The sequence below is a fragment of the Buteo buteo genome, chromosome 6 (assembly GCF_964188355.1).
Source record: "Buteo buteo chromosome 6, bButBut1.hap1.1, whole genome shotgun sequence".
Classification (NCBI taxonomy): domain Eukaryota; kingdom Metazoa; phylum Chordata; class Aves; order Accipitriformes; family Accipitridae; genus Buteo; species Buteo buteo.
In genome coordinates this window covers 3,161,714-3,180,861 of record NC_134176.1, presented here as the reverse complement: position 1 = coordinate 3,180,861, position 19,148 = coordinate 3,161,714, and the positions used below count along the sequence as shown (strand labels likewise).

Genomic DNA, 19,148 nt, shown 5'->3' with positions numbered 1-19,148 from the left:
TCTGTTTGCAGATACTGTTATGCAGGCAGGGCGAGGAGAGGTAAGAGGAACAAGGACATGGTCCTTTGAAATTTCTGCAGGAGGCCAGGGGGAGGAAATCTTGCTGAAGGAGCGATCGGGAAGGTGGGAGAGTCAGGTCCTGGCAGCGCTGACTTCTGCATCAGCAGTTGGTTTGGCTTACAAGCGGAGAGCAGCCTGTCGGCATGTGAACCCAGTCCCTTTTCAATGAAACTAAGCAAAAACCTGCTCCGGCCGCTCACGGGCTTCGAGACCAGGGGAGCAGACTGGTGCCACCCCAAAGTGCCCAAATCAGGTGTAGAGCAGATGGGGGACCCTCAGCACCAGCTGTTTTGTTTCACAGACCCCTTCCTGCCACGCTGGCATCGACACGAGCGTGGCTCAGGGGGCAGGAGCAGGGGGAGGGCAGCGGTGGGGTGTGGGTGGAAGCCGGGTACAAGAGGTGCAAGCTGAACTTGTGGATCTAAACCCAAACTGCAGGAGAGACTGTGCCAGCACTGCTGACCGTGCTCCCTGACCCTGGGGAGAGCTGCGGGAGAGGATGGGGAGCGTGAGCCACCCCTGTGGCAGCAGACAGGGGCGAGGGCTGAGAGCCGCCGCTGAGGGGAAAGGCTGAGCGAGGAGGGAGGGCTCTGAAGTGGAGAGGACTCGGCTCTGAGGAAGACCACCAGGGAAAGAGCCCGCCATGTTGTTTAGCGTATCCATAGCAACTGGCCGGAAGGGTCAGGCGCGCCATCTTGTTTACTGTCACCATAGCAACGAGCCCGGCCGGGCCGCAGCCGCCATCTTGTTTGGCGTCTCCACAGCAACGAGAAGCGGTCGGGCCGGGCCGGAGCCATGGCGGGCGCGGGGCGGCTGGAAGAGCTGGAGCTCAGCGCCGAGGAGGCGGAGCGGCTCCACCGGGCCTTCCGCGACAAGCAGTTCCAGGCGCTCTTCGCCGACTACGCGGCGGAGCTGGCCGACCCGGAGCAACGTCGGTTGTACGAGGAAGAGGTGGCGGCCCTGGAGAGGGAACGCGGCGTGGAGGTGCGCTTCGTCCACCCCGCGGCGGGCTACGTGCTGCGCACCAGCCAGGCCGGCTCCCGCCGCTGCTACCTCAACGTCTGCAGCAACCCGCAGGTCGGCCCGCCTCAGGCCCGCGCCGAGCCCGGCGGCCACCGCTGGACCCTACCCTACAGCCTGGCGCCGGGCCGCGAAGAGTTAGGCCGCGGCGGCCGCCGCCGCCTGGTCTACGACGTGGTTTTCCACCCGGCGGCCCTCCGCCTGGCCGCCCGCAACGCCCGCTTCCGCCGCCTGCTCAGCGACACGGCGCTGGAGGCCGTGGAGCGCCATTGCTCCGTGCAGCTCGACCGCGCCAACGCCGCCGTCCTCCGCGGCACCAAGTACAAGGGCGTCCCGCAGGCGCCCGTCATCCGCACCCCGCTGCCCGGCGCCGCTCCGCCGCCCGCCGCCGACGACTCACCGCTGCCGCCCTTCCCCTATCCGCCCGCCGCCCCGCCGCCCGCCGGTCCCCCCGCCTCGTCGGCCCGGCCCCCCGGCCCCACCACGCCGCGCTGGAGCATCCGCCACCGCTCCTACGTGGACCTGCAAGACTACCGGTGTTGCCGCGATTCGGCGCCTAGCCCGGTGCCGCGGGAGCTGGTGGTGACGGTGGAGCTGCCGCTGCTGAGCTCCGCCGCCCAAGCCGCCCTGGAGATCCGCGGCCGGGAGCTGCGCCTCGATTCGCAGCGTCCCGCCTACCGCCTGCGCCTCCGCCTCCCCTACGACGTGGACGAGAACCGCGGGCGGGCCGCATTCAACAAGGCCCAGCGGCATCTCTTGGTCACGCTGCCCGTGGTGCCGCGGCCCGGCCCGCAGGAACCGCTAGGCCCGGGCGGGCAGCGGCTGGAGGAGGCCGAACCCGCTGCGGAGGGGCTCGGCGAGGCGCCGGAGGCTGAGGCGGGCGGCGGGGCCGCTCCTCCCCCGGGTCCCGAGGGCGGCGGCGGCGGCGGTGGGGAGCCTGCTGAGCCACCCGCGGGCAGCGACCCGCCACCGCCCCGCTCCGGCGCCGCTTCCCCCGTTTCGAGCGCCAGCCCCGAGCCGGCCGCGCTCTGCGGCCTCGGCGAGGATCTCCCTCCGTCCCCTCTCGAGAGCCCGGTCCCGCCGGCGGCAGAGGGCAGCCCCGGTGAGATGGCTCTTCCCCGGGGCTCCGGCAGCCCCGAGGCCGCCGTGTGTCCTCCTTTCCAGTGCCGGCAGGATGAGGCCTCCCTCACCCTGCTCCTGCATGTGCCCGGCATCCAGCCCCAGAGCCTCAGCGGGGATGTGGGCATGAACCATTACAGCCTCCGCTTCTCCAGTGACAGTGGCGCCTATGCCCTCTTCTTACAGTTTCCTCCCGCAAACAGGCTGGCGTCCCCCGAGACCAGCATTAGTGTGTCTGCCCACAACGCTGCCGTCGGGCTTGCCAAGGCCCCTGACAGCACCGGGCCCTGGGAGAAGTTCTGCTTCGGCCTTGACGCCTCAGCTCTGCAGGTAACGGCTTCAAAAGGGCAGGGTTGGTGCGTCACGCTTCCCAGAATGCCACCGCTTCACTGCGGTGTGTGACTTCTGTTGTTTGGATTCGTTCATGAATGATGTCTTGGGGAGCTGTTAGGTTATCAGTCTGAGTTCAGAAGATGTTGGTAGTGACGGAAGCAGCTTCCCTAGGAGAGCTGTTACCGGATGTAAGTGGAATGACCTAATGAGTGCTAGTCTTGTACGAGCAGTACAAAGGTCACGTCATGGAGCTGATATCTTCATTCTTGGAATTGAAATGACTTTTGCCTCCTGTGCTGATTTTTTTTTAAGGGAAATTCTGATGATGAGTGAAAACAGAGCCTGCCCTATGTTCTTAACATTAGCCTTTAAGGCTGTGTAAATTGCTTATGCAGCCTATTCACGTGAAAGAAGGAGACGTTTATAATACACCAGATGTACACACACATGCATACAGTGTCATGAAATGCAGGCATGTGAGTGGCGTATACCTGTGTCTGTATTTCAGGACAGAACTCCCATTTACAGCTGCAGGAACACCCATTAGTTCAACCACAGTAGTACAGCAAACTGCAGCTGTGAACTGCTGCAATGTTGATTGCCATTTTGCTGGGCTAGTTCTTCATCTTCTCTTCTTACTGGTCTGAGTATGATGCTAGTTGAGATGTTTTTTTATTCTATGGGTCGTTAGGCAGTGATGCTGCCTGTGGCGGGAGGAGGTTGGCATGTGTGCTGCATCGGGCTGACAGTGCCTGCTGGGAACTGGCACTGTCCCCGCAAAGGGATGCTCACTTTGAGGCACTCTTGATGTCAAGAAGCACTCGCACAAGTTTTGTGGAGAACTACGTTATTCTGTGAGCTCAGAGTTTCAAACAAGTTGTCATGAGCAGGGATTAAGACTGCACAATTCTTGTGTAACATTTCAGCCGTGTGATTTGGAGTTCGTCTTTATTTTAGAACAATAAAATCCTTCAGTTTGGATCACGTACCATGGGAGTGCAAGTCCAGAAAGCTGGCAGGCTTAAAGTATATCCACTGGGATGGTGGCTTGGAGTATCTTAATTGCTCCATCCCTACAATTAGAAAATACTGCATGATTCTGAAAGATATTTATCCAATTAGTATATGTGCAGCTGAATCTTCAAGTTTTATTTCCCATTTAGCAGGCTGCATACCTTTTCTGTAATAGCAACTCATTTGAAGGAGGGGCTGATCATTTTGGGTAAGTATCAAAGATGATGAATTTATTGAGAACCACCTACGCTGAACTGTTTGCAGTGCATTTCCTTCGCTTTTACCGGAGCAGGAGCCTGCAAGTCTGTGCGAGTGGGGCCACGGCACATTCGGCGCTACTGTTAATCAGTGCCAATGTGATAATATCAAATAAGCCATCGTGCAAACTACTGCCTGTTTTCTGTATAGGTACAGAAGGCATGGGGTAGGAACTACTGGCATTTTATCCGCTTTTTCGGATAGTCTGAATATCTTCCATCATGTGCCGTGGTGTGTGTGCGTGTGCTTCCTTGTTTTATGGCATGCAGGCCTAAATGCAGCTTTTAAGGGATAACAACAGCTTTCTGTGACTCTGCGTGGGGATATAGCTGAAAATTCAGTTTGGGAACAGGAAATTCTGCTGCAGTATCTCTTTAGTGCTGTGATTGATGGACATTACTGCACGCTTTGATCTCAGTCTCATGATTGAAAGTGTTTGGTGTGTGCATTAGTTATTATGATTGGGGGAACACCTTTTAATTCAAAGTTGTTAAAAGGGCATGCAGTAATAGGGTTTTTGTCAATATTAACGTTTTGTGAGTTAAAAAAATCTTTGAATGTGCTGAATTTATTATATATTGCAAAATGGTTTGGGTGGAGTAGGAGGAGGAGGCGATTGGTCATTAGTCATACATAGGCCTCCCAGCCATTCATTCATGTAGCAGGCTAAAAAAGATTTATTTCTTCTGGGGTGCAGTCCTTTTGGATACCGGGCCTGCAAATTGAAGTGGCTGAAATAATCTGAAGTCATTTGTTCTGTTTGCTTTTTTTTTAACTGTGCTATTTCCCAAAAGTGCCTGTGCCAGCGCTGATAGCGGCATTCAGCTAGAGTGAAGTGAGAAAAATTAATATTTAATTAGAGCTACTATTGTATGCTGTCATCTGTGCATTAACTATTAGCTCGTGGTAGCTTCTCTTCTATATATGTTGATTTCTTCAATTTGTCTGCTGTCATCTCTGGTGTTTTTCTGCTTTGAATCTCTTTCTATAAATCAGAACTACGGTTCTTGCATTGAGATCTGCTAGGAGTTGCATCTGTCATAGAAGAGTGTTTTAGGAATGCGCACAGTAGCAGCTCCCTGTTTAATCACTTCAGGGAGCTTTCTGTGGCCTAGGCAAGCAGGAGTTTTATCCTGCACCTCCCAGTCACGCTGCTGTCGTCTTCTTCCACAGTAGCATTGCCAGAGGATAGTGTGTGGTGAAAGAAGAGGCCAGTGTTTTTTACAGATGGGAAATTCCTACTCTGCTGTCTTCTGGGAAGTTGTTTCTTACTGGAGACCACGGTTTTCTGTGATGTTTCAGGGAACAGATTCCTCACTGGGTTAGTTACTTCAGAAATCTGCCCAACTCGCCGATAGCTCGCGCCACGGTGGCTGTTACAGTACCCTGTTAGGCTGCCTGCGTAATTGTCTCCCATTAATTTGCCAAACAGCCAGGAAAACGCGTTACGGTAATTGTTCACCGCATGAGCAGAATGCATGTCGTCGGCAGCCTCGTCCCTGGACTATGATGTAGTGCAGTGCCTATCGCTTGATTTTGATTGCCTGTGCGCCTCTGCCCAGATCAACATGTACGATAACGGTGTGCCAGTAATTGCACAGCCCTGCCTTGTGTGCTTGTGATGTTCCTGTTATCGCATTGGCCTCTTTTCTTGTTGGAAATTGGTCTGATACAGATATTGGTAGAAGAATGAGTTGAGCTCATCCTTAGGATACCATTCTTGAAACAGAATTTCAAGGACTGGTTTTCCTTTTGTAGTCAGATGTGTTTGAATCCCTGTGCTGAAAGATGATATATTTAGAGCTCAGTTTCCATAGATGCTGAGCAGTCTGAATTCCCACCCCAGCAAGTGCTTATTTTCAGCAAGTCTTTACAGTGCAGTAGTCCTCCCTGGACTTTAACTGTGTCATTGCAAGTATTCCTTCATTTGATAGCTCTTGATGTTGCGTCGGTTTCACTGCTTTCCCATACAATAGGTGGTCAGCTCTCTGCTGACTCTGAGCCCTAACTTCTTATCAGCAGTTGCAGTCATTGTTTCTCTTTGTCTCTGAGTAGTTTCGCTCCTTGGCTAAACCGTAATGGCCACACACTTGTTACGGTGAGCAGAAATACTATAAAAATAAAAATTCCGTAACTTTGGGCTTCATGGACCAGGGTCATGTATTCCAGGGGTTTAAAAAGTTATCTTTTGTCACTGGCCTTGTGCTCGATCACTGTAGCAGAGACCACACGGTGTTGATCTTTCTGCAGGGCTTGCTCCAGGCCCTGTTTTTCCAGGGCAATAGAGACTCATGACGTGAGGAAGTTGCCTGGCTTCCCCCATGACGTGAGGAAGTTGCCTGGCTTCCCCGCTGCCAGAGTCACCGTCTGCTCTTTGCCTAGAAGGACCAGCTGTGGGCTGTGCTCCCTCCGTTACTCTTTGTCGCAGTTCATCTGCTAATACCTTCTACATCTCTTGCTTCCATTTGTTTAAATCCTGGGAGCTCAGGCCTAGGAAACTCCTGCACCAGAGAGTTCCCCTTCATTTTAAGACAACAGAGCCTGGGGAGTAAATGATGAAAAAAGAATGGTTGAGAGTTAAATAACCATTAATAAAATTTGTAAGCTTGCCAGGCAAGGTTTCTGAGAACAACATGTCCCAGAATGTCCTGGTTTATGGCAGAGCTGGAATTGGGCAATTATGGAAATCATGCCTTTGTAAAGCATGTCTTTTTAATGTTTGGTCTCCTGGGGTTAAATGCTCAGTTCCTAACAGAAATAAAAACCAGTTTTCTGGTAGGTATATCTGAACTACTGAGACTTGGAGGCTCAGTTATACTAGCGTGTGAAACATGTTTGGTAGATAATTAATTCTGCCTGCAGTTTTTGGGTCATGTGTGCTCATTTTCATGTGATTAGAAAAAGACTGGTTAAAGTAGTAATTCCCTTTCATGCTGATCCACACCCTTCCTGCCCTTCTTGGTGGACTGAAATGAGTTTGTTCAGCGGATGTGTGCTCACTCTACTGGTCAGTGCTTCCCTCCTGCGGTCCCCCTCGCTGGGGAGGGAATCTCTGCAGTTAGCCCATCCCTTTTGTAATAAAAGCCCATGTTCTGTCATGGAGAATATTAAGATTTAACTCACGTAAACCCCCATGGGGTTCCAGGGAACAGCAGGGAGCAGTGTTTCCTGTGCTTTACTATGCACTGAGATTATGTTTTTTTAACTTTTACAGTATGAAAAATATTACACTGAACATTCCTGATTAGTTCATGGTTGGAACTAAGCATGAGTTATGCTGTTTGTGAGGATTACTTCACATGGCTATCTAAAAGGGAATTGCATAGCGATACAAAAGCTTGAACTTATGTGTGAGTGTTGATGCCTTCATGGAGAACTAGATGGGTGTGTTACTGAGCTTAAAAAAAGAGGTGTGATTTTTCTGCTTGGCACAGCCACCAGCGCCTTGTGAAGAGGATCCTTTTGAAGCCTTTGTTGCTTTTTCCTTCAGAAAGCAGCTGGTAAATAACACTGAAGCCCTGTGACCTCTGCTCGCTGCACGCACCGACTGTCACGTGTTGTTTTCTAACCCCTGGACTTGGGTCTTCTGCTTTGGCAACAGGTATGCCGTGGGGCAGCTCCTCCAAGACAAGCACACGCTATGACCTGTTTACACAAAAAACCCCATGGGAACAATATTATTTTTACTTGCCTTTACAACAGAGGGACTGTCAGTCTTTGTAATTAATCTTCTCGTTATCTCATTGAACACAGTACTTGTCTTGTATGTGCTGTCAGGTCTATTGTGCCCAGGCAGATCCCGTGCTCTCCAGCCATGTATTTCCTGGAAAAGAAGTCATCTGTGGGTGGCAGAGGTATGATGCTCCCGGCACTGAGGGTGTGTGGAAAAGGCTGTGGGCTAGAAGTGTTCCCGTGGGCATGCTGCCTGGGGCTGTGCTGGGGCTGTCTTTGTGCTCGCTGATCTCAGAATTAGGGCTCTTGTGGATAAATGTATTTCTTGGTTTGAGAGTCAGCCAAGCACGAAACCTAGAGACCTGTGTTGGGAAGTATAAGATGCATTGTCATTTTAAGCCTATGTCACCTTTCAGGGAGAAATCTGTACGGGAGAGCTGAATGGGTGCTGCGGTATGCTCCCACGTCCAAACAGAGGTGCTGGGTCTCAGCTGGCTCGGGCAGTCCGACTAGCTGTACTGCTGCATCTAGGTTTTGCCCTTATTTCCAAACTATTTTGAGTTGTGTTACATGCTTTCTTTGAAAGTCAGGGTTATAATTTTCAACTTCCAAGCTACTATAAAGAGTTAATATAATAGTTAGGGGTCACTTCTTAGAAGATGATGCTAGAAACTAGGACTGTTGTGCTTAATCCTACAACAGTTTATTTTTGGTTCAGTTAATTCTGTGCTCAGCATTTCAGGACTCTTGGCAAGTTTTTTGGGAGGTCAGAGGAGGACAGAAAAGGAGAACAGAGGAAACTTACTGTTTGATTTTTTTCAAAGTAATCTCTTACCCAAACTACATTAAGAAACATAATTGGTTTGCTTCTGCTATAAAACCAACTAATTTCTGAATAGCCTTTAGTTGGTAGATGCATTATGGGAATAATGTACTTACACAAAACAGTTATGTCATGAAATGTTATTTACCTACAGATTAAGCTCATGAAAGCTTCTTTTGAGCTGTTTAATCTTTGCAGTCATGAATACCTCATAATAAAGTTTTCACCCCCAGTACAGGTACTTTCATTCACCAAAACTTTGAGCTTCAAATTCTCATGTCGAGCTAGTTTGCAATGGGACCCTACAAACCGAGAGGCCAGGAGATGCCTAGATCCAAGTCCCTTTTTGTATTTGCATCAGCTTCTCATTACAGAAGACATGCAAATCATTTAAGCCTGAAATCTGTCCCACTTTTAAAACTATTGCAGCCTGCATGGGAGGTAACTCTGGATGGTAACTGGCTACGAGTGTGGATAAAGCAATGCAGAACAAACTGTTTGAGCGCTAAGGGCAGCCGGGGGAGGACCGGCTTTGTGCTGTGTCTGCCGGTGTTGCAGCCGCTGCCGCTATGCGCTGTCAGTGCTGTGCGATACAAGGACGGTTTTGAATGATGAAGTGTTCTAGAAACCAAAGTCATTCCTGCTAACGTTTATGTTAATTTGGTCTCAGTTTAGTCATAGGAAAAACAAATGTGTACCAAACAGCAGATGACAGTATGTGCAGGGAAAAACAAATTTAATTCTAAGTTGCTAAGAGAATATCATAAATATCAGAAAATAAACTGTTTAAACTGAAGAATTATTTTACAGGGTCATTGAAATGATCTGCAGATGGTTGTCCTTTGCTGTTCTTCCAAGCCAGAGCAAATAATAGGCTTTAAAATAAATTCCTGAATCATTTTTTGCCAAGGTCTGTGCTTTGATAACATCTGCAGTAATATAAATGCCTCAGCGTATACTCACCGTGAATGCAAAGTCTGAATTACAGTCGCTGTCTGTCTGAACAGGCTAATGATAATCATTATATTGGTAACAAACAGCATTGCTTGTGCGTACAGCACAAGGTACCGTGATTTATGGCAGGCTGCTGGGTAGTGCTGTGTTAAAATTTTAAATACTTACTTGAAATGTAAGTGTAGTGTTCTGGGAGTACGGTGTCGAGCTGGTATGAAATCTGGTCAAATTGGTTTATAGTAATTAGTCAAAATGATAGGAACGTTGTCACAAGCAGTTACTTTTTATCCTCCTGTAAAGTACCGACCAATAGACCTTTCATTCAGTTTTTCTTTTTTAGCAGTATTTTCTGTGAAGAAAACAAATTATTTTGCTTTTAATGAGGAAGGAAATCTTCAGAAAGATTTATTGGGTTTGTTGCCAAAGTGCAAAGTCGTATTTGCATTGGGGATGAACAGCTGTCACTTCCTTCTCATAGCCATGGTTCACGGGCAGTGCTGGCACTTGCACCCCTGACCTGGGGAGGCAGTTTCCATACGGAGCTCTCTCAAGCTCACATTCTCTCCTGAGGGTCCTCCCAGTTTTCTTTGTTGTACCTTTGCTTTGTTGTGTGTAAACTGTCTGCTGCTATTTCAGAAATGCTTCTGTGAAATGGTTCCTGCGTTTCCTGGGACGGTGGGTGCTGAGCCCCGTGGCAGAACGCTGCCTTTGCTGCTGCTGCTGTTTCTCCACAGTGCTGACTTCGGAGGCAATGGCTCTGTAGCGTCTGCAAGTGTCCCTGTGGTTAAAGTCACTTCAGACAAAGTGATCTAAGGATGTGATTTGCTGTATGTTGACATAACAGAAAACTTTTCCTTACGTGTTGGCTTTTCAAGCATCTCCTCTCCCGATTCCTGCACCTGTGGTTTCTTTTTGTTGTTATGCTGCTTATGGACACGAGCAAGGTCAGGCACCAACTTTCAGAGCACAAATGCACAGTAAGAGAGTCCTTTTACAAAAGGCTTATGCTCTTACTAGACAAAACAAATGCAGGTTCAGAGGGAAAAAAGATTGTTTTCCCCATTTTATATAGGAAAAATGGAGGCAGAAACTTGCTCACAGTCATAGCAGTCCAGGAGAAAGCAGAGAATTGAAGCAAGATTGCTGACACCCAAAACCCACGGTGGTTCTTTTCCCAAAAGGGTATTGAGATGTGGAGATCTTGTAGCAGTTATTTTGGAGGAAAAACAGCAACAAGCACTAGTCTCTTTTTTTATCCTCGCTCAAATTGCAAGTCTCCAGCTTTTAGGAAAATGTTCTTGCTCTTAAAATGAAAATGTGGGGTGCAAAGGAGTGGGGGTGTCAGCTCAAGGCGAATTACTGGCAGGTGAGTTAAGTTTCTTAGCTGGGTGAGGAGAGTTGTCGTGCTGGAGCAGAGGGTGCTTTGCTGCACTCTCCTTCGAAGCAAAGGCAGGATACCAGGATGGGCTGAACCGCCATTGTGCTCGGCAGCATGCTGAAAACCCCGCAGAAGGGAAGTTGAGCCGTTCCGTCTGTGATGCGTGGGCAAAGCGATGCTTGGCGGAGGTGGGAATGTATCTCCTGTGCTGCCCAAGGCCTTGCCAGTGACCTAGTTCATGAGCTTGTGGGAGTTTCGGCGCTGCACAGATTTTTGTGTCTGTACTCCCTGCCTTGTTTCTTTACTCTTGACACCTTCTCTTGAACTCTGCAGACTATTTCTCCAAGCCTGAAGCACTGGCAGGGTCCCTCTCTGGCAGGCAAGAAAGGAAGCAACATGAGGGAATAAGTACTTTAGGCTTTGTATACAAAAATGCAAAAGTAGGTATGTTACTAGAGGGCTTTCTGTCAGGGCAACCCTGCTGTAGTTTAATTTTTTCACAAACTGTCTCAGCAGCCGATGTTGGATGTTTGCCTGGACTGTAGTCTTTCTGGATAGAAAATGAATGCAACCCTCTGGTTTTGAAAACCAGCAATAGGTATGTTACGACTTTCCATATTGCAATTTCTAATTTTAAAAGTGAAAAAATAGGATGATTTTTATTTTTCCCGTACAGAATTATTTTTTTAGGATGACAGTTAAATTTCGTACGTTAGACACAGTGTGGCATCTGGCTGTGCATAAGGCTACATCCACAGGGGGCCAAAAATGTGCAGAATTGCCTTTTTGCTTCTCAGTCCGCAAGATGTCAGTGATAATTGAGTTTAACTTTCATTGGGTTGACAAGAGGATAGAACTGGACCAAGAAATTTAGAAGTATGACTTAAAGTAGAAGGTTTGCGACTTTTCCATGCGATTTCCAATTAAGCAGTTTGTTGTTAAACAGGAAAGGTAATTCACAGAACGTAAGAATAGTCCTCTAGGGTAGACGATTTTTATCATGCCAACATCTGTCCCTACCCGCAGCCTACAGCAGATGATTTAGGAAGAACATGAGGGCAGGGAAAGCTCTGCAGTTCTTATGAAACAGCCCCTCTAGGACATATTTTAGGACCTTTAATTACCTGTAACTGATTTAAATCTTTAAACCTGTAGCAACGTGTTTCACATTGTTTATGACCTGCATATAAATAGCCTCAAAACATGTCCCAGACTGCTGCCTTTAACTGTGGGTACCTCTCCATTTCTTCCAACTGGTATTTACGCTTGCCTAAATGGAGATCTGAGAAGCCTCCGTGGTTGGATGTGAAACGGATATAGCCATGCATGTTTCATAGCCTTTGCTTTAGAAGGTCTGATCTCGAAGCCTGAGGGTTCAAAGATCCTGCAGTGACAGTCTAAGGAGGCATTTGCATTTTCCTAAAGTAAGACACTGAAACAAATCCGTAAAAGCGTAATACCCTGCTGATGTTAAGACAGCTGAGGATGGCAGAATGATGTTGGTGGAAATCATTCCTCAGAAGGAGTCTAAATCTATATATTGGTGATGTATCGAAAGAGAGAAAACGTATGTTTCTTTTATCTTGGTGTATGCTGCAGATCTGTACTTTAAATCGAAATGAGCTAAGTGCTGGTCTTCCGTTCATTTCACCTTGTTACTTCTGAATGTCGGACTTCTCAGAATTTCTTCATCGAGATGTGAGCGTGCTGTGAAACTTGTGTTGTGAATCAGTGTCCTGGCTTTGTTTGCAGTGAGTTTTGTGCTCCAGTACCACTGAAGTATAGTATGAAAAGAACATAACCTGCTCTTTCTTTTCTTTAGGAAAGATTGTTTGTCAGTGAAGAAAACGTCGTTGGATTTCTAGGCACTGTTTTACGCCCTCCCTTTTGCTCCCAATCAGCACTGGAAAGTCAGCCATTAATTGAAGTGCTTGATGTTACTGAGGACAGAATTCAAATCAGGTTGAAGGTAAGGATCTCTCTGGCAGTAGCACATATTGCTGACTGATTTATGTGCTTCAGCAAGATCATATCAAATCTGAGCGAAACAGCTTTGTTCCTGTTTTGTCTTGATATAGCCGGGAAGACCGTGGTGTAGGGTGTATTTGCAAGTATACACATCAGTTTTTAGAAGCATAGGTTCGTGTTTGTGCCAATTAATGTGACCAAGGGATTGAAACCTCCTATATTTCATTTGGGAGATGGAGAATTGCAACACTATCATTAAAGACAGTACTTTCTCCTTGCAGGAATACACCATGGCATGCAATCGCTAAATCTCTCACTGGTATTAAAAGAAAAAAATGACTTGGTAACTACCTGGTATCCCTCATTCAGAGGGACCCCAAGTGCTTCCAGGTCAGAGCTGATGACAACGTGCTGCAAACAAATCTTGGCAGATGTCATCAGACTAAAACCCAGAATGTTCTTAAAATGGAAATAAAGTAGTGAATAATCCACATCCTTCAAATACCCAAGAGTTTGGGCTCGTGTACTGGAGCCCACAGTTAAAGCATGCAGTCTTTTGCATGGACACCTTTCTGGATGTCTGGTAACCAGAAGTGAACTTACGCGGAGGGACTTGGGGTCAGGAGGGAGTGGAGAGGCAAAGAACCTGGCTGCTGGGAGCAGGAAGCAGAAGGGGCTCCTTAAGATGGACAGAGGGTGCTCAGTCATGGCCACTGCTTCACTCTGCCTTCTCGGACAGGTAGAGAAAACCTTGGGGATTTTGTCTGTGAAGAATCGGGTCTTGTTATCTTTATTCGGTCCAAGTGTTTGAATACTTGGTGGTTTCCTGTTGTGTAGGTAATTAAATATGGGACTATTCATCTTAAACGCTGGTCTCAAATTCACTACTTGTAATGTTTAAGGCCTCATTCAGGCTACCCTTCTTCCTCAGTCACCCTGTCTATATAAAGGATGCAAGGTAGCCTGTTTCTGAAGTCTGCCACAGGATTAAAATGACCTCCCATTGCAAAATAGGAGATGGACAGATGAAGCAAACAATATGTTAGTTTTGTAAAGAGGAAAATGTGAGGTAAGACCCCCAAATCGACTGGGATTTCTTGGTAGACACTGTATCAGAAATTAATTTAATACTTGTCTTAAAGGAAAGATAATATGCAGGGACAATCAGGCTACTTCTGTGGCCATAAACTGGAGACTGCAGATACAGTTAAAGTGTAGATGGCTTCTTGGAAAGCAAGCTCAGATGAAGCATGCGACCTCTGGAACTAAGCTGGAGGACCGAGGAGTGTACCCTGAAGATAGTGGCTTCAGCATTACTTGACAGGCTTAACTTTTGTAGCTAGTGTGAATTGTACATAAAAATTTAAAATTCAAATTGTTGGAGAGCAGATGTGTATGTTCTGGTACCCAAGAAAGGAAAGCAATGGTGAAATTGGGTAACTGCTATTTAGACAACACTGGGTCTCACAGTTCGTACTCTCCTGAGGCAAACCGCAGCAGTTCCTGGATTAACTTGCTTAGGCCGATTGAGAAAGACAGCTCACTTACCAGTTACACCTTCCACATACGACAGGATGGTAATTTCCCTAATTGCAAGGTTAAAACACACTTCTCTCAATGAGAATTTAGATTCCTTGGCCGATTTTTGTGGCCCCCGAGTTCTAGAAAACAGCCTGGGTGTGGTGACTTGCTGGTCTTCCCTGCTGTTAATTGCGATGGAGGCTGTGGCCGCTTGGCAGCTGCCCAGCAGCGTTTCCTATTGCAGAGGAAACCTTAGGGAGGCAAACGACCTCCCTGCCACTCATTCCCACGTGCGGTACAAGATGAGGAAAACCTCAGCACGGTACTGACTTGGCTTTCTGGAAGTTGATGTTGGAGAAACAAGTGTCTTGGCCTGTCTTTACAGCAGTTTTGTGTGCCTGGTCTGTTTCAACTATAAACCAATTCATTTATTTTCTTGACAGCCGCAGGAAGCAGTCCATTCTGAACATGATGGAAAAGAAGAAACGCTTAGCAGCTCAGGAGGAGATCTCACTGAAAAGACAAATGGCAACTACCCCCAAACAAATGCAGAAACAAACTGTACTGCAGCTGACACAGCCAAAGGAGAACATGCTGCAGAAACCAACAAAACTTCCACATCTTTTGCAACAGCTGAAACAATAGGAAAAGTAGGTTGTAGTTCACACCATTGTTCGCAGCATGAACCTTCTGACACCAGTTCAGCGATTCCTGGCGTATCTAGGAGAAAAGAACCAGATTTAGAAAGTGCCGTCACAGTAAGTGAAACGGCTGTGGCCACAGACTCTGGAAAACAAGCAGGCCTTCTGTTGGAGGGGCAGGCGAAAGCGGAAGGGGATGAAGCTGCTGCGCCCGCCAGGTCAGCACAAGGGAACCAGCGCAGCCCGGACAGCAGGCCAGCCTCCCCGCTCCTGCAAGAAGTGAACACGCAGGATGGGAGTGTGCAGATCATTAGGGATCACGTAACACGCTGCCCGGTTGTCTTTCAGAATTCTTTGCTGTATGAATTGGACTAGTTTAATTATTTTAGGATTTCCTTCTGTTGTTTGATGCTTACCACGACATCCACATGCTGGTTTATGACTTCAGGGCTAAGAGTAGAACACAGGTTCCTACTGAAACTGTTTTGTTTACATGTCAAGACAGAATAGTTACATTGGTAATAATTTTTGAAGTTAGTAGGTCTGAGTTTTCTAATCATATGTATGGGCTGAAATAATTTTACGTACAAGAAAGATGCAGTTGAAGGTAAATCTGAGCTCCTGGAGGAAAATGCATCTTTATCGTTTACATAACTTAGTCTCTTGCTACGTTAGAGGGAGTATTTGTATATATCCTTCTTTTAATGGCTCCTTCAGGAATTGCTGTGTTTAGTCCACCTAGAAATGAGTAGTATTCATCATTTTCCAAACCTTTCATTTTGTGACAACTGCAGGATTAGACTTAGAGTGATTTTCAGCAATCAAATGAAATTTCTAATTACATGGAGAAGTTCTAATTAGTCTCCTAGAAATAATCAACATTTATACCATATATTCCATCCTAGTACATTACTTCGGATCTGCAGCATCCAGACATACCCCAGTCTGTCAACCGAACAAATTCAATTGCACAATAAAAACATCCTCTCTTGTTGCATGTCTGCTACTAAGTATTTACAATTTGTAAAATGGATTCACTTTATCCAGATTAGATCTACTTTTCAAAAACAGTTCCCCATGAGCTTCAGTAGGCTCTTTGCTGGTTCATCTCTCTAAAGTGCGATAACCCAAAGAACAGATCTAATAATAAACTTTCAGTTCCCTTTCTCGCTGCTTCTGAAATAATTTCTGAGTTGTACAAGACACAAAGGTGCTGTAGAAGAAAGTTAAATGTGACTTCTTTCACAGCTGCTCTGGAATTACTCTTACATTTCTCTGTTAAAAGCAAGTGCTTGCAGTGGGGGTACGTGGTGTAAACTTTACTTTTGTAAGTTCAGTGGAAGGCACAGCTGCCAGAAGCATCTGCCCTACCCTCTGTGCCAGTGCCAGCGCAGCACCGACCCAGCCAAAGGCAGGCAAGTGGTTTGCTGGGTTCAGTTTCACCCCGGTCAGCTCTGTCACACAGCTGTGCTGTTCCTTGTGGAGGGTATGGAAGGGCTGAGGCGCAGGCACAGCTTTTTCAGTGCCAGCCCTGACTTTGTGAAACTATGATAATGGAGCAAGTACCAAACCCGGTACAAAATCGTGGCAGTTAAATTACCCCTGGAAAAAAAGAGCATCTTGTCGCGGTCAAAATAAACATCTGCATGCTACTTTGAGTACTTCACAAAACTTGGCGCTCTCACAAATGGGCATTTAACTGATGTATTCACAACCCTTTCCATTCCACGTAACCGTTGCAGCCAGCATCCTAAGAGCACCGACCCCATTTTCTCTAATTAAAAAACCAAAGTTGTTTTTTCTCCAAATCTGGTAGAAAATCTACCTCTAAATATTCCATGTCTGTCACCTTAGCGTAGCGTTTTCTTTCTCTAATGTACTTCTGTTCTACAAAAAGCTTCTTATGAGCTACTGCTACCAGGTTTGCTTCAAAGTCAAGTGCCATTAAAGCAGTCGTACAGTTCGCCTTAAAACAGGCGAGGAACTGTTAGATGTTGACGAACAGCTCTGCTCTCTCCTGTTCATGGCTTTCAGCTCCAGTTCAGCGTGTTTCCATTACACAGCAGTATTTTTTACTGGTTGCTTTACGCAGATGACTGATTTGAAAGCAAACTTTTTTTTGAGCCAAACAAAAGAGGTGTCATGCCATGCATTTGTTACTCTATTCTGCCTCAATTAATGAGTACCATTACAAATTTAATGAAGTTAAATGCACACTACTAGAATGGGTGATGGCATGTGTTCAGCCCTCTGGATTAAAGAAAAGATGGGCCCCCCCCTGCCCCAGTCCCGACTTTCTTTCTAGCAACATGAGATGATACCATCTTGTTGTGACAATCAAGAACTTCTCTGGTATTACAAAACAACTGAATTTTATTTTGGCAGAACTAAAAAAATCGTATATTTATCTACATTGCAGTAAAAACAATGATTTTTTTTTTTCCTTCATATATTCATCAACACATCGGAACCAAACCGGGACGCGGGTATCGGGCATGAGGTGACCCCGGGCAGGACGGCCGGTGGGACAGCAGGAGGTGCCGGTACCGCCGGCGGAGGCGGCATGCGAAGCCCGGCTCACCACCCCTGGCGCCACCGTTCTCGCCCTAGTGGGGGAAAACCCCCACACCAGAGCACCATAAGCACCAGAGAAGACGCACTTAAACACAAGTTTTCTCCTCCTCCTCCTCCCAGTTAACGCAGCAGCGGTCACTTTTTGTGCAGGGGCTGCGACGCTGCTCTGAGCGGCCCGGCAGCAGCAAGTAACCCGTTTCCAAAACGTGGTTGCCGAACATGAAAGATTACTATTTTGGGACACCTTTTACAAGAATGTTTATTCATATTAAAGCAGAAACCAACTCATAAATGCTTTTTATACACGTGTGTGCCTGTAAAAGACAGTATGGAACAACTCAAAGAGAAAAAGGCTGCGAGAACGATCCTCACTGAAGTCTGCGGTAACTTTTACAGAGTTCGTGGTCCCTAATATCTCCCCACCCTCCGTTTTTCACATGAGGGGAAAGGGGTGCCATGGAGTACCTTTTACTGACACTCATCGTTTCGGGAAACAGGTACTGTTGGTTGCTGTTCAAGAGAGAGTCGATTTTGGCACTCTGGGTGGACGGTCTGCAGGATTTCTTGTGGTGCATGCCGCAGTCCCCCGTGTGAAAAATCCTGGGGATTTCGGGAACCAGCACTTTCCAGAACTTTGGAAGACAAGAGACAGTCAAGTGCTGCAGAGTCCAGTCCCAGTTGTAGTCATCGTAGGTGCAGAAGGCGTCCGTGCACTCGATGAGCTTCTGGTAGGTGTCTCTGCCGAAGGCCATGCCCATGTTGTGCTCGGTGGACTTCCACGTCTTCATCTCCACCTTGTCGGCGCGGCCGGCGAAGCCGCCGCGCACGGGGCTGTAGGTGCCCAGGGAGACGATCTGGCACTCGGGGCACTCCCGCTCGCGCAGGGCCCAGAGCTTTTTGAGGACGTGGTAGAAGTCGGGCGCCAGGTAGTGGTCCTCCTCGAGGAAGAGGACGGGCCCGGCGTGCTCCCGCAGCGCCCGCACCCGCTCCCAGACGAAATGCAGCTTCCACCACCAGTGGTGCTTGGTTTGGGAGAAGCGAGCTTCGCGGTAGTGCCCGAAGGAGTCGGGGTACTCGGCGTTGATGCAGCCCAGGCGCAGGGCGGCCGCCTTGCCCACGTCGCGGGGGCAGTCGCGGGGGTCGTGGCCGGGGAACTCGCGGGGGTAGAGCTGGATGCTGAAGGGGAAGAAGACCTGCAGGACGGGGCAGAAGTCCACGCGTGCCGCCAGCCGGTTGAGCTCCTCGGCCCACAGGTCGTGGCTCAGCACCAGCAGCACGTTCTCCACTCCCGCCGCCCGCCGCAGCGACTCCAGCAGCAACCGCAGGTGCTCGGCTCGATCGTGCACCTGCACCACCAGCACCACGTCGGCGGCGGCGGCGGACCGCGCCGGGAAGCGCCCGGCGTTCCGCACCGGTTGGTCGAAGTTCAACCGGTAAACGAGCGAGCGGTAACTCAGCGTCCCGTTCTCGGTCAGCACCGGCGACTCTAAAGACGCAGCCGAAGCGTTAATAACGGCGGGGCGGCGCGGCGGCGGTTCGCTGACCCGCGGCGGCTCCCCGGTGCTACCGGTACCGCCCCGTTGCTGCTGCTGCTGCTGCTGCTGCTGCTGCTGCTGCCGCCTCCGCCCGCCGCCGCCGCCGCTTCCCCACAGCGCCAGCGCGCAGACCGCCAGCGCCAGCGCCAGCAGCAACACCTTCCGCTTGTAGATCCGCAGCCGCATCCTTCCCCGGCGGCGGCGGCCGCCGCTCCCCGCCGACCTCCCGCCGCCGCCGCCGCCGCTCCCGCAGGCAGCGCGCGCGCGCCGCCGCCGCC

General features: G+C 48.7%; 2 protein-coding genes across 2 annotated transcripts; one reads left to right on the top strand and one right to left on the bottom strand.

Moving 5' to 3' along the window:
- Positions 1 to 634: 634 nt before the first annotated feature.
- DNAAF2 (dynein axonemal assembly factor 2) lies at positions 635 to 15,995 on the top strand. Its single transcript, XM_075029429.1, has 3 exons — positions 635 to 2,529; positions 12,454 to 12,600; positions 14,564 to 15,995. The coding sequence occupies exons 1-3, from the start codon at positions 856 to 858 to the stop codon at positions 15,134 to 15,136; spliced, it is 2,394 nt and encodes a 797-aa protein (XP_074885530.1). The 5' UTR covers positions 635 to 855; the 3' UTR covers positions 15,137 to 15,995.
- Positions 15,996 to 17,120: 1,125 nt separating this feature from the next.
- MGAT2 (alpha-1,6-mannosyl-glycoprotein 2-beta-N-acetylglucosaminyltransferase) lies at positions 17,121 to 19,148 on the bottom strand. The gene has a single exon (XM_075031018.1). The coding sequence runs from the start codon at positions 19,054 to 19,056 to the stop codon at positions 17,704 to 17,706; it is 1,353 nt and encodes a 450-aa protein (XP_074887119.1). The 5' UTR covers positions 19,057 to 19,148; the 3' UTR covers positions 17,121 to 17,703.